Here is a 14,615-nt window from a genome sequence, read left to right on the forward strand (position 1 = left end):
ACGTTCTGTGAGAGAAACCCCTCCTTGATTCTATCTTCCCTGCAATAGAACACATTCCCACCTTTATGTCTTTGGTCATTCTGTCCATCCTTTCTAAGAGATCTTCAAATGCTCTATTTTTCCAATTCCCATATTTTTATTCATTTGTATACATTTATTGTTCTTCCTCTAACAGTCCTGTTTTTCTTTTTAAAATACAGTGCTAAAGACTGAAACTAGGGCTTTGTTTTTATCACTGACATACACAGCCCCAACAATGCTAATCTGCATTTAAGAGTATGTTTTCTGGGCTGATAAAATGACTCAGTGGGTAAATGTATTCACCATCAAACCTGACAGCCTGCATTCAATTTCTGGGACCCACATATTAGAAGAAGGGAACCAACTCTCACAAGTTGTCCTTGAATTTCTGCATGTGCCTCCTCACACATGAATAAATACGTTTTTTAAAACTGTGCTTTCCTACTTAAAATTTATCTTGGTGGCCTTTTGGTTTCATCTCTAACTTGGCTGACCATTACCTTCCTTTTCTTCCTGACTGTTCCTTGTCTTTCTAGCACCCTTTCAGCTACATTCTTTAGTCACTGCTAGTGTGAGCAGAATCTGAACATCTGTTCCCTCGGTTACTCACCGGCATAGGAGCCTTTGTACAGGTTGCTCTCTTTGGACTCCTGGGGGACTCCAACCTGAGGCTCTTCTTCTTGTTTAATCCAAGACAGAATATCTGAGGTTGAAAGTCCAGGCTCTATTTGTAGAGAAAAAGAAAATGGTTTTCAGGGACTTGAATCAGAAGGTGAAATTGTGCCGGAGAGTTGGCTCAGTAGTTTAGGCACTTGTACTTACAGAGAACCTGGGTTTGATTGCTAGCACACAATCATTTGTAATTGTAATTCCAGGGGATCCAGTGGCTTCTTATGATCTTGTTGGGCATGCAGTACACATATACATGCAGGCAAAGCATTAATACACATAAAATAATAAATAAATCTCTTTAAAAGGTAACATAATTATGTTCATTGACATTATTAATTTCTTTTTTCTTTTTTTTTTTTTGAGACAGGGTTTTTCTGTGTAGCCCTGGCTATCCTAAAACTTGCTCTGTAGACCAGGCTGGCCTTGAATTCACAGAGATCCATCTGCCTCTGCCAATCAAGTGCTGGGATTAAAGGTGTGTGCCACCACAGTCTGGCTTGACATTGTCAATTCTGTACTTTTTGCTATGTAGCTCTGGCTGGCCCTGAATTCACAGAGATCTACCTGCTCTGTTTCTGAAGTGTTGGGATTAAAGTTGTGCACCACCACATCTGCTACTTTTTTTCTTTTCTTTTCTTTTTTCTTTCTTTTTTTTTTTTTTTTTTTGGTTTTTCGAGACAGGGTTTCTCTGTAGTTTTGGAGCCTGTCCTGGAACTAGCTCTTGTAGACTAGGCTGGTCTCGAACTCACAGAGATCCACCTGCTTCTGCCTCCCAAGTGCTGGGATTAAAGGCGTGCGCCACCACCGCCTGGCTACTTTTTTTCTTTGAAAGGCATAAAATGTAGCTCAGATTGGTTTTAAGCTTGTTATGTGACTAAGGAAGACATCAAATTCCTAAACTTCCTGTCCCCACTCTACCTGTACTGCTGAGAATATAAGCTTGTGCCATCATGCCTGTGAAATGTGGCTATAAAGTCATATTTCTGATGAACAGAATTTTGTTCACTTGGAACCTTCTCTTCACAGCCACCACTCCTCTACACTTTTATATATTTTTTAAATTACACTTTTATTTAGTGTGTTTGTGTGTTTGCGCGTGCACATACACATGTGTATGCTTAAAGCAAAACCTGTAGTGGTTTATTCTCTACTAATGATAGAGAGCTTGCATTTATTCTCTGGATATTAACAACTTTCTAATTAGCCTATTTCAGCCAAAAAAAAAACAAGGGCATCCTAGGCCTGGGGGAAATAACAAGCACAACAGTTGTGAAAGAGTATTGTGTGAGGGAAAGTGGAAGAGGGAGAGAGGGAAAAAGACACAGAGAGACGGGGGAGGGGGGGGGATGGAGGGAGGGAGAGAGAGAGAGAGCCCTTTCTGGGGGGAAAGAGTTCTTTCAAAAATAATTCTTAGGTCCCAAAGAACTTTACATCTCTCCCAAGGTTCTGAAAACAGTGGCCTGTGTTGTTCAATAAGCAATATAAGGATCAATATAATTGTGCATGTCTATCAGCCCTTTGGAAGGCAGCTTATTGCTAATCAGTTATCAATTGTTTATATCTTTTCAGCAGACAAGGCTACAAAGAACATACCATTAAGAAAAATCATCATGATTCCATTTTATTTATTTATTTTTATTTATTTATGGGTTTTCAAGACAGTTTCTCTGTGTATCACTGGCTGTCCTGGAACTTACTCTGTAGATCAGACTAGCCTCGAACTCAGAGAGATCTGGCTGCCTCTGCATCTCTGAGTGTTGCGATTAAAGGTGTGCGCCACCACTGCCCAGCTTATGATTTAATTTTCATATTTTGGATTCATATTTAAAATTACTGGGTGTAATGATTAGCTTTAATTGACAGTTTAAAACAACCTAGGAAAAGAGTCTTAATAAGGGACCATCTATATTGGGTTAGCCTGTGGTTATATTGAACTCTGTAAAATGAATAAATCAAGCTGAGCACAAGAAAACAAGCGTGCAGCATTCATTTCTTTCTGCTCTTTACTATGGATATGATGTGACTGGTTACTTTAAGCTCCACACTCCAGTTTCTTCACCATGATGGACTTGTCGCCTGAAATTGTATGCTAAAATAAATGCTTTCTCCCCTAAACTGGGTTTTGTCAGGACACTTATCTTAGTAACAGAGAGGAAACTAAAACAAATGGTTAGTAGTCTTCTCCACTGAAAGGAGCCAGGGCTCATTCCCTGTGTCAGAAGAGAAAGTCAGCACAGGCCAAGACTGCTCATCTTGAGAAGGAACTGCTTGCCAGTATAGAGATCTGGAAAACTGTTCTTTATACACAACACTTCCCCTAAATTACAAGAGCACCCTACTAAGCCTCAACTGCCAACAATACGGCATGCATGACATACTGACAGGTGCAGGACAGGTCATCACTGAGCTCCTTCCAGTATTTAAATGTCCATTCAAAGTGTAAAATGTTTTAGCACTGAATGGCTTTGGACACCTCTAAAACCCCCCTCTCTACCCAGGAAAAGGAGCTTAAGAGTATATAATCTTTTCTCTTACCTTCACTGGCATCTGCTGGAATCTCACTTGCCTCTGGCCTTGGTTGGTCATCTGCACTGTGTTCTTCTGGTTGAATCTGAGATAAGACATCAGGTTGATTCATGGCATAATCTAGAAAAGGAAAAATGGAAAGGCGGCATGACAGAGAGATAAATCAGTATGATAACCACCACGGCAGCTGAATGTTGGGGGTTCACAGGAAATTAATTTCCTTTAGATCCTTTATCACTTCTCCTCATCTATCAACCTCCAATTATTTACAAGTTACTCAAGAAAGGAGGTAAAAGGGGCTGGAGAGATGGCTCAGTGGTTAAGAGCATTGCCTGCCCTTCCAAAGGTTCTGAGTTCAATTCCCAGCAACCACATGGTGGCTCACGACCATCTGTAATGGGGTCTGGTGCCCTCTTCTGGCCTGCAGACATACATACAGCTAGACTATTGTATACATAAAAAAATAAATAAATATTTTTTAAAAAAAGAAAGGAGGTAAAAGAAAATATAACATATAAGAAAATGCACATAGTAAGTTAGTTCTATCCTTCTTTGACTTAAAACCACATTCTGAAATATATGAGGATGGGTGGACATTGAGATGAGGACACTAGAGAAAAAGGAACTGTCTAAGCCCTCTTAGGATGGCTGGCGCCTCATTCAAAAGGTGCACACTCAGCCTCACCCATGGAGATGAGGGACTCGCAGTTGCCTTTCATGATATTCTTGTAAAGCTCTTTCTGCCATTCTTCTAATTTTTCCCACTCTGGAGTGGAAAAGTAGATGGAGACATCATCAAATGCCACAGGCACCTAAAATTACAATCACATGGTTAGTTAGTCCCTCCCATGAAAGTCAGCCATTCAAGAAATCTTTTCTCTACTCTTCTAGTCTTTTGTCAAGATTTCCTCTTGATGCAATTTCTCCCACACATTGAAGAAAGGGTCATTCCATGCCTCATGACTTAATTTTTATAGCCTCAAAGGAAGGTCAATAAATATTCTGGGGCAGTGAGAGGGCTCAGTGTGTAAAGTCACTTGCCATTGAGCCTTGGAACCTGAGCTAAACTGCCACAACCATGACAAAAGGAGACGTGTCTCTGAGTTATCCTTGGACCTTTACACATGTGCTGTGGTGCATTTGTACCCCCCACCCCCACAATATAAATGTAATGTAAAAAAATACTTTAAAATATTCTAAACTGGGTATAGTGGCACATACCTTTATTCCAAGAATTAGGGAGGCAGAGACAGGCAGGTCCTTGAGTTTGAGACCAGTCTAGGCTACAGAGTGAGTTTCAGAACAGCCAGTGCTATAGAGAAAACAGGTCTCAAATCAAACAGAATTTTAAACAGCTTATGCTGTTTTTCCTTGGGTTTTTAAATACTACTTTTATTAACTGAGAATTTTATTTGTTTGCTTGTTTTGTTTTTTTGAGTGTTTCTCTGTGTCCTGGAACTTGCTCTGTAGACCAGGCTTCCTCTGCCTACCAAGTCCTGGGATTAAAAGTGTACACTGCCACCACCAGGCATAAATTGATAATTTTATACAATGTATTTTACTCCTATTTATCCCCTCTTCATAGATCCACCCCCACCTTCCTATCCACCCAACTGCTTGTTCTCTCTCTCTCTCTTTCAAAGCCCACTGCATCAGATGTTCTTGGGTGACCATAGAAGCATGGCTGACTCAAATGTTCTTGGGTGATCATAGAAGCATGGCTGACCTACCAGGAGCCACTCTCTTTCTTCCAATGCTCCGAAACTTATTATTAGTAAACTTCTAAGACCTTGACAAAACACAAAATATGCAGCCAGAACCCTTCCTGAAACATACTTAGATGTCTTGTAACATGTGACGTTGAGTGAAAACACCTCCGTGTCACCTGTTAAAGCTGTACTATCGTGTCACCTGTTTTACCTGCCACTCCTCAAAACATCATTACTCAGGACATCTGATTTCTCCAGAATTGTGTTTGTCTCTGACTCTTGTAATCTTTTGTCAAGAAGATCTCCTCTTGATGCAATTTCCATGCCTCATGACTAAAAATCAACAGGATTTATCTTAGAATAGCATGTATTGAATCAGAATTTAAAATTCTCTATATAGCCTAAGTCTTTTTTGAAACTTTGCATATTTTTTTCTGTTGTTGCTTTTACAAACATTAATTTTCCTTCATATTTGTTGTGTTTCTCAGGAACTATGTAAAGTCTTCATTTTTCTTTTTACTAGTTATGGTGTTTAAAATGTCAAGACTTAATCATAACCTTCACCCCTTCAATGTCTTATATGGTTAGTTTATATAAACATGTGCCTATATAGCAATTGTGCTATATTTGTACATTCTTGGCCTGGAGTGTATTTCAGTGTGTAAAACTCTCGGTTCAATTCCCAGAACTACATAAGCCAGACATGGTGGTGTACTCTTATAATCCTAGCACTCAGGAGGGTAAAGGCAGGAAGTTCAGTTATGCCTATCTATTGACTTTGAGGTCAGCCTGCCACACATGAACATCTCAAAACACCAATACACATATTCTTTCATACATCTCATCACTTGACAATACAACTTTATGTTTTACATAGCTGTTCTACTGGCCAAGCCATTTGTAAAAGCAAGTTTCTTCAATGGGTGAAGGAATTGTGAAAGGATTCTCATTAGGTTTTTGCCTCTGTTCTGATATATTGGATCTAGAAATAGAAAAGCTTTAATGTCAGTACCAGCCCCCATGACCAAAGAAATTCTTGCCATTTGTGCCTGAGTTTTCCTTTTAAAGAACATGCAGAAGGAACTGAGAAAGCCCCCTTCTCCAAAGTATCTGGCATTATTTCTGCAACAGTGTCTAACTATGTATCATAGGCTGGCATTATTTCTGCAACAGTGTCTAACTAAGTATCATAGGCTGGCTTCCAGTTCTCCATCCTCATTCCTTAGCCTCTCAAATACTGGGATTACAGGAATGCATTATCAACTTGCCTAGTATTTTGATTTTTTAGCATGTTCACCTACTCTTTTCCTTTGGATGTCTTTCAAAGACATATCTCTTTCTGTTTTCCACTGAGAGTTCTCATAGGGAAAGAAGGTCTAGGAGGTGTCACAGGCTAGCTTTATATAGTCTTAAATGAATTTTTTTTTTTCAAAACAGGGTCTTACTATATAGACCTCACAGTCTTGGAACTAAGTAAACTAGGTTGACCTTGAACTCACAGAGATCTGCCTACCCCTGACTCCAGGCCACCACACCTGGCTCCAATTCTTTTAAGATTTGTTTTTTTGTGTATATGTATGTGTGTATGTGCACAGGGATACAGGTGTTCTGGGAGGCCAGAAGAGGGTGTCAGATCTGGAAGCAGGAGTTATGGTGGTTTGAGTTTCCTTATGTGGGTCCTCTGAGAAGCAGCAAGTACTCTTAACCGCTGAGCCACCTCTCCAGCCCCTCTAATTCTTCTCTATGGCCTCTGAGGCATCCACTTTCTCCTGCAAACTCTTCAGTTCGTACTCATGAAAAGATTTTCCCAACTTACTGCAGTTTGTCTTCAGCTCGGCTACATGCTTCCTCTCTGATACATTCATTCAGCCCATGCTTTCCATCCAGCTACTCTGGTTCTCTTTTGATATCTTTCCAACTTCTAGTTATACTTTTTCAGTTTGGCTTCTTAAATTTTAGATCACTGTTTCATCTTCCTCTGCCATTTTCTTCAATATCTGGTTTGAGTTCAGCAATTCATCTCTGTCTAAAAAAATTAGGTCACCTAAATCCACAAACTACCTATTTGAAGTTTTGGGTCAGAATTTTCATTGTTTTCCATTTTCAATGCATTTCCCATTTTCTGCATTTCAATGTTTGCAACTTGATGCTGTTTAACCAACATGCTGAAGTTCCTTTTCAGCTAACTCTTATGCTATCTGGAAAGCCCAGAATTTCCCTCACACTCATCTTTCTCAAACATCATGCTCCATTTTCATTTTCTCTAGATACACTGATCTGTTTTCCTAGTCTAGTTTTCTTTCTTTCGGGGGAGTGGGATGGGGTGGAGACAGCCGTGGGTGCTAGGAACCAAACTTTTATTTTGGGTTGCTAGCCTAGCCATTAACATCTGAACCATCTCTTCTTGAAATTTGTTTTCATTGATAAAATAAAGTACCACAATTTCTGATAAATGTCTTCCTTTGTAGCACATATTTTACATATTAATTCATGATCTTTTTTCTTTGAAGAATTGGAGGTCTTGCCGGGTGGTGCACGCCTTTAATCCTAGCATTCAAGAGGCAGAGGAAGGTGGATCTCTGTGAGTTTGATGCCAGTCTTGTCTACAAGAGGACAGGCTACAAAGCTACAGAGAAATGCTGTCTCGGAAAAAGATAAAATAAAATAAAAAGAGAGAAAGAAAAAGAAAGAAGAGAAAAAGAAAAGAAATGGAAGTCTTGCTGTGTTGCCAAGGCTGCTCTCAGATTCCTAAGCTCAGGTGCACAGCACTGCCTAAGCTCCCTTTATGGATGCTGTGTAGAGCTGAGTGGTGGTGGCCACAGCGGGTAATCACAGCACTGAGGACGCAGAAGCAGGCAGATCTCTGTTCGTTCAGGGCTACACAGAGAAACCCTGTCCAAAAAAAAAAAAAACCAAAAAACAAAAAACCCAAACAAAACAAAACACAAAAAACTCACCATGTAGTATTTATCAATTGATTTGAAGATTTCATTATCTGACTATCTATTTCATCTTGAATCTTATTCCTCTCTTTCCAGTTCACATCTAAATCTTGTTGCCTCCAGTTTTTTCTGTTTGTTGTATCTACCTTGAATTTTTTAAAAAGTTCATTAGTCAATGTATTTATTGTTAAATTTTATGTGATTTACTGACTTAAAAGATATTTTCCCTGGCAGTTCTATTTTTTTATTGTGATTTCTGGATCAACCCTAGTGCTTTCCACATGCTATACAAATTCTCTACCACTGAGCTACATTCCAAGACCATTCTGTAGCCTTTCCCCCCAAGCAGTTAGGCTTTTTAGTCAACATTTTCAGCTAACATTTTCAGTCATTAGAGAACAAACTCATTACACTCATAGTCTTTGGGGGACATTTTGGTTTGTTTTTTTAGAGATGGCATATTTATGTACATGTAGCCCAGTCTGATCTAGAACTTGCTATGCAGCCAAGGATGGAGGGGATCTGGTACTCCTGTCTCCACCTCCTGAGTGTGGGATTCTAGGCATGTGCCACCACGCTCAGTCTCTTTGGAGATTTTCTACCTGAGCAACAGATTTTTCTTCAGCCCTAATTCTGACACTTCAGCATCTTAGTATTTTAATTTTGATCTTAACAAGGTACTCCACTCTATTTTATTATTTATTTACTTAATAATTGAGACAGTCTCATGCAGCTCAGACTGGCCTTGGACTCCTGACCCTCCCACCTCTATCTCTCAAGTGCCAGAATGACATGTATATGTCACCACAGCCAGCTCATTGGGGGTTTTTATTGTCTTTTTTCTCTTCCAAAATTCAATTAAATTGTTTCTGGTATTAAGATTTTTGGGTTTTGTTTTCCTGTGTTGCAAACCAAATGCTGACCTCATGCCCTTACATGTGCTAGGTGAGGTACTCTACCACTGAGCTACATTGAGTCACTGGTGTTAAGATTCTAATTTAAGAAATTGATGGAGGAAGGTCATTGGTTAAATAAAAAGAAACTGCGTGGCCCTCATTGGTTAGAAGACAGGTGGGAGGAGTAAACAGAACAGAACGCTGGGAGGAAGAGGAAGTGAGCTCAGACTCCACAGCTCTCCTCTCAGGAGCAGACACCTCAGAGAGACGCCATGCTCCCAGCTCCCAGGCAGACGCACGCGATGAAGCTCCGACCCAGGATGGACATAGGCTAGAATCTTCCCAGTAAGCGCACCTAGGGGCGCTACACAGATGATTAGAAATGGGCTAAATTAATATGTGAGAATTAGCCTAGATGAGGCTAGATAGAAATGGGCCAAGCAGTGATTAAATGAATACAGTTTGTGTGTTGTTATTTCGGGCATAAGCTAGCCAGGCAGCCGGGGTGCTGGGGACGCAGCCCCGCCGCTCTTATTACTACAAGAAATTATTTATTTTATTATTTATTTACTTAGTAATTAAGACAGTTTCACGTAGCCCAGACTGGCCTTAAACCCTTCCACCTCCATCTCCCAAGGTACATCCTCAGAATGTACCTTGCAGCATCATTTTTTCTAAGTCTTTATTTTCTGTACTAATTCCCCTCTGAGCTCTTCAAGCACAACTGAAATTTTCCTTGGTGAGTTTGGTTTTTGCTAAAGGCACTTGAATTAATTTTACAGCACTGTGTACTCACTTTCAGAGTCTGACACTAGTTTTACTTTATTCTTTGGCAGTTGGCTACTTATTATTTTATTTTTGAGACCAGGTCTCACTATGGAGCCCTGGCTAGCCTGGAACTTGATACAAACTCACCGAGATACGCCGGCCGCTACTTTGAGTGCTGGGATTAAAGGCCTAAACCAGTGAGTTGATACCTGGAGAACCCTGACTAAGAATCTGTCAGCCCACTATCTTTTCGAGGAGAAAACTGTAAGAAAAAGTGTCCACATTGGAAAGTGAGCTGGCAGTCTTGACAAAAGTTCTGACTTTCTTTCTTTCCAGGAGCAGTTCCCATTTCCTTCTTACTAAGGCAGAACCTCTACAGGCCAAATTGTACGAGATTTACACACAGGCTTGCCAAAGGATAGGGAAGGAACTCCCTCCCATAGCTCTAGCTACTTGCATCCATTCAACCCATTCCATCAGTGCACTGGGCTAAGCAAGGAGGCACTGGGTTAAAAGATGTGGTCCTATGCTGGGGAGGATAGGACCTGTCGGGTCTCCCAGCAAATAGAAGATACAGCAAGCAAGGAAGGACAACAAGAGGGCAGAGTGGGGAAGTGGCAAGGAGGAGGAAGTGGAACAAGTAGGCACAGCAGCAAGACGAAGACAGGCAGAGCAGGCAGTACCAAAGAAACCAGATAAGCGAGGAAGGGCAGCAAGGGGAAGGTTTTGTAGCAAAAAAAGAAGGCAGAAGAGGGTCAGGCTGCTGCCCCAGATAGAATCCCCTAGAGTTCTGGAGGAAGAGAAGACGCCCCTGGAGAAAGCCCCTTTCCTTCTTAGTAGACCAGCTTCTGCAGGAGTCACTACCTCAGACTAATGTCCTTCCCCCTCAAGTTCCTTAATCAATAATATTTTCATTTGTTTCATTAATATTTTAGATAAGGTCTCATTATATAGCCTGGCTGGCCTGGAACTCACGATACAACTTAAGTTGGCCTGGAATTCGTGATCCTCTTGTCTCAGCCTCCAAAGTATTATGATTACAGACCTATGCCATCACTCCTTGCTTCGTTAAATAAATCTTAGTATCTACTTAGCTGCAAAGTATTATGCGAGGTAACAAAAAAGATGCTGGAAAATTTAAGACACAGCCCAGTCCCTATTTCACAAGGTTTCAAGGAAGGAGTTAACCTCTGAAGCTATGCATTTTGGGAAGGTAGAAACCATTAGCTACAATCATCCAGAGCAGGGACAACTGCAAAACAGTTCTGAAGATCCACTATATACAGAGTTCTCCCTAAGCACCACAATTATTAAAGTATAGTTTCTGTCCAAAAGAGGCATATGATTAAATACAAATTGATAATAGAGACATGAAATTTTAGAAACAGATTTCTAATAGAGATAAAATGACCCTAAAAGAGATGGAATTTGGGTTTAGTCTACAAAGTTTGAGGCTAGCCTGGTCTATATAGTGAATAGGTCAGCCAATGCTACGTATTGAGACCCTGCTTCAACAAAACACAGAAGTAATGAAGCAATGTCTCAACAACTCCTAGAAAGAAGTATTTTGACAAAATCTTAGAACTAACTAGGCTATCAACCTCGTATTAAATTATCATTACTCTGTGGTTTTGTTGTTGTTGCTCTTTGCTTGTTCGTTTGTTTTTTAAAGATACTGTTTTGCCATGTATCTCAGGCTAGTCTTAAACTCAGAGCAATCCTTCTGCCTCAGTCTCCTAAATACTGGGATTACATGTATGTGCTACTACGTTTGGCACTCCCACATTAAATTAAAGATGTTCCTAGCCGGGCGATGGTGGCGCATGCCTTTAATCCCAGCACTCGGGAGGCAGAGGCAGGCGGATCTCTGTGAGTTCGAGACCAGCCTGGTCTACAGAGCTAGTTCTAGGACAGGCTCCAAAGCCACAGAGAAACCCTGTCTCAAAAAAGCAAAAAAAAAAAAAAAAAAAAGACGTTCCTAACATGAAGTATGCCTCCTATGTCTTATCTTAGGAAGTTTGAGGAAACAAATGAGTAAAAAGTACTGGTGCTTGAGACACATTGTGTGGCATAAAGGAATAAGTTAAGGCAGCCTCAGGACAAGATAAGTATAGTAGGCTAGGAAAGCACTGCATCCAGATTAGATTTAAGATCAGAGGAGAACCCAGGATATGAATCCAGGTCAGAAAAGGAGAAGGACACCTGGAAGTCTTGGAGAAAAGAGAATATGCTGACAGAATATACAACACAACCCAGAACTTTCAGAGACTGGAGACTACAGTAAAAGTAGCTAGTTTTGAAGGAACATCTCTACTGGAAGATACAAGAGCTATGTGAGCCCTTAGAGAAATGACAGCAGCAGGGAGATGACTCAGTGGCTAAGAGCACTGGTTGGCTGCTCTTCCAGGGGAGCAAAGTTTGATTCCCCAACACCTAAATGGCAGCCTGCAATTATCTGTAACTCCAGTTTCAGGGAGTCCAGTGCTCTCTTCTGACCCGCATCAGGCCCAATGTGCAGACATGAAGGCAAAACATCCATACACAAAATAATAATAATAAAAGAAGCAACTGCAGTCCTAGCCCAGACATTTTCAAACCTTTTGGTCTCAGAGTCCTTTATAACCTCTGAAGTTCACAGATCTAAGACCGGGGGGGCGGGGGTGGGGGGGAGCAGCACGTGAAAGAGCCCGACACTTGTGAGGCCCACAGAGGTGGACTCCTGGAATGAGAGGGATCTGTGAGAGAAAAATGAGACTCTGACTTAAAAACAAGGTATAAGGAGAGAACTGACATCTGAAAAAGTTGCTTCTGACTTCTACACATGGGCTGTGGCAAGCATGTGCCCCACCTGACAAAATAAATAAAATATAATTCTAAAAATACATTAATTAAAAATAACTAAATAAGACACTCATTAAAGGGAGGACCTGGTCCACTAGAGGAAAGTACTCTACCAACAGACACATTTCTCAATCCAAATCTTCAGTACATTTTGACCAGAATTAAATGCATTTTATTTTCATAACGAAATATCTGAAAGAAAAAATATTTTTTTAAAATATTTCTTTATTTATTATGTATACAACATTTCTTCCATGTATGCTTGCATGCCAGAAGAGGGCACCAGATCTCATTACAGATGGCTGTGCGCCACCACGTGGCAATTGAACTCAGGACCTCTGGAAGAGCAGTTAGTGCTCTTAACCTCTGAGCCATCTCTCCAGCCCCAAGAAAAAATATTTTATATATACTTTTGGAGTTTAAATGTCATCGACTTGTCTAGATACAATATAATTTTAAATTACCTTTACTGCTATTCTATTAATTAATAATTAATTTAAGTGATCTCAATGAACATCTGAAGGTGCCCAAGAGAAGCAACACCCAATAGGGAATTCTATATTAAAACCCAAGTCTGCACACTTCTGCCTCCCACACGCTAGGATTAAAGACATGAGCCATCACATCTGACCTCTTCACTTGGTGTTTTTGAAGCAATCTCATGAAGCACAGGCTAGCTTCACACTTGCTGTGTAGCTGAAAAATGACTTAAACTCCTCATCTTCTTGCCTCCACCCCCTGAATGCTGAGATTACATGTAATTACATTCATGTGTTACCAAATCCAGTTTATTTGGAGTCAGGGATCGAACCCAGGGTTTCATGCACCCTGGGCAATCACTCTGTAAACTATGCTACATTTTAATCTAGTTTTTTTGTTGTTGCTTTGTGTGTGTGTGTGTGTGTGTGTGTGTAGTTTGCTTTTGTTTATTGAGACTAGGCGTTTCTGCATAGCTCTGACTGGCCTGTTTACTTATTAGCAGATCAGGTTGGCTTTGAACACAAATAAATGCTTCTGCCTGAGCCACCTGTATTTTGGAATTACAGGTAGGTGCTACTGTTGTAGAATATTATTTTAACATGTGTTACATTTGTTTATGCTGTGGAATATTTGTTTAAGGATGCAAAGGTGTGTTACATTCTTTTATGTTGCATTTGTTTAACTCTGTGAAGCTGTGTTACTCTGCCTGTCTAACACACCTGATTGGTCTAATAAAGAGCTAAATGGCCTATTTAGCAAGGCAGGAGAAAGGATAGGTGGGGTTGGCAGGCAGAGAGAATAAAAAGGAGGAAAGATCAAGGAGCAAAAGAAGGATAAGGAAGAGTACTCCAGGGGCCACCCAGCTACACAGCAAGCCATGGAGTAAGAAGTAAAGTAAGGTATACAGAAATAGAGAAAGGTAAAAGCCCAGAGGCAAAAGATAGATGGGATAATCTAAGAAAAGCTGGCTAGAAAAAGCCAAGCTAAGGCTGGGAATTTATAAGTAATAATAAGCCTCTGTGTGATTTATTTGGGAGCTGGGTGGCGGGCCTCACAAAGAGACAAAAGAGTAAAGAGAAAAACCAAACAGCACGCTACCATGTCTGACTCTGATTAAACTTTAAGCCTTTATTTCTTTATAAAATGGTAAGTAAATCCCCTCAAAGGATTATTGTATTAAGTAAAAATATACATCAGAGTACTCAATAAGACTTCAGCTAGGGCTAAAGAAATGGATCAGTGGTTAAGAGTACTGACTGTTCTTCCAGAGGACCTGGGTTCAATTTCCAGAACCCACATGGCAGCTCACAATTGTCTGTAACTCCAATTCCAGGGGATCTGGCATCCTCACTCATACATGCAGGCAAAAACCTAATGCACATAAAATAAAGTTTAAAAAAAAGATTCCATCTAACACTCATGGAAAGTAACTTGAAATTTCCTTTACTATGACACCTTGGATAACTCTGTATGGTTTACTAAAATTAGTAATGGTTATGTCCCCATTTCATAAACCAAGATGTTATTATTTTATAACAATAAAATACTGTACTCAAAGCAAAAACAACGTGAATAATCTGTATTATATACAATTATGTAAAAGTTATATATCTCTACATAATGCACGTGGGTATATAATATACACATCTGTTGCAGTATTAATAAATTCTCTCTGGAAAGACAAGGGAAAAAGCAATACCAGCTTCTGAGGAGTCTTGGGAGTGTATTCTGTTTTTGCTCTCACTTTTAAAAAATGTGTG

General features: G+C 40.2%; 1 protein-coding gene across 1 annotated transcript in view; it reads right to left on the reverse strand.

Annotated features, from left to right (window-relative positions):
• The window catches only part of Znf398 (zinc finger protein 398), a 35,316-nt gene that overhangs the window by 6,662 nt on the left and 14,039 nt on the right, over window positions 1-14,615 (reverse strand). The window contains exons 3-5 of the mRNA XM_041640663.1: window positions 3,905-4,031; window positions 3,229-3,339; window positions 632-745 (exon numbers count right to left, since the gene is read on the reverse strand). Of these exons, the coding sequence (XP_041496597.1) occupies window positions 632-745; window positions 3,229-3,339; window positions 3,905-4,031 (352 nt within the window). The remainder of the gene's footprint in view (window positions 1-631; window positions 746-3,228; window positions 3,340-3,904; window positions 4,032-14,615) is intronic.

Source organism: Microtus oregoni, unplaced genomic scaffold, assembly GCF_018167655.1.
Source record: "Microtus oregoni isolate MIOR12 unplaced genomic scaffold, Mior012 000064F_ref0000363, whole genome shotgun sequence".
NCBI lineage: Eukaryota > Metazoa > Chordata > Mammalia > Rodentia > Cricetidae > Microtus > Microtus oregoni.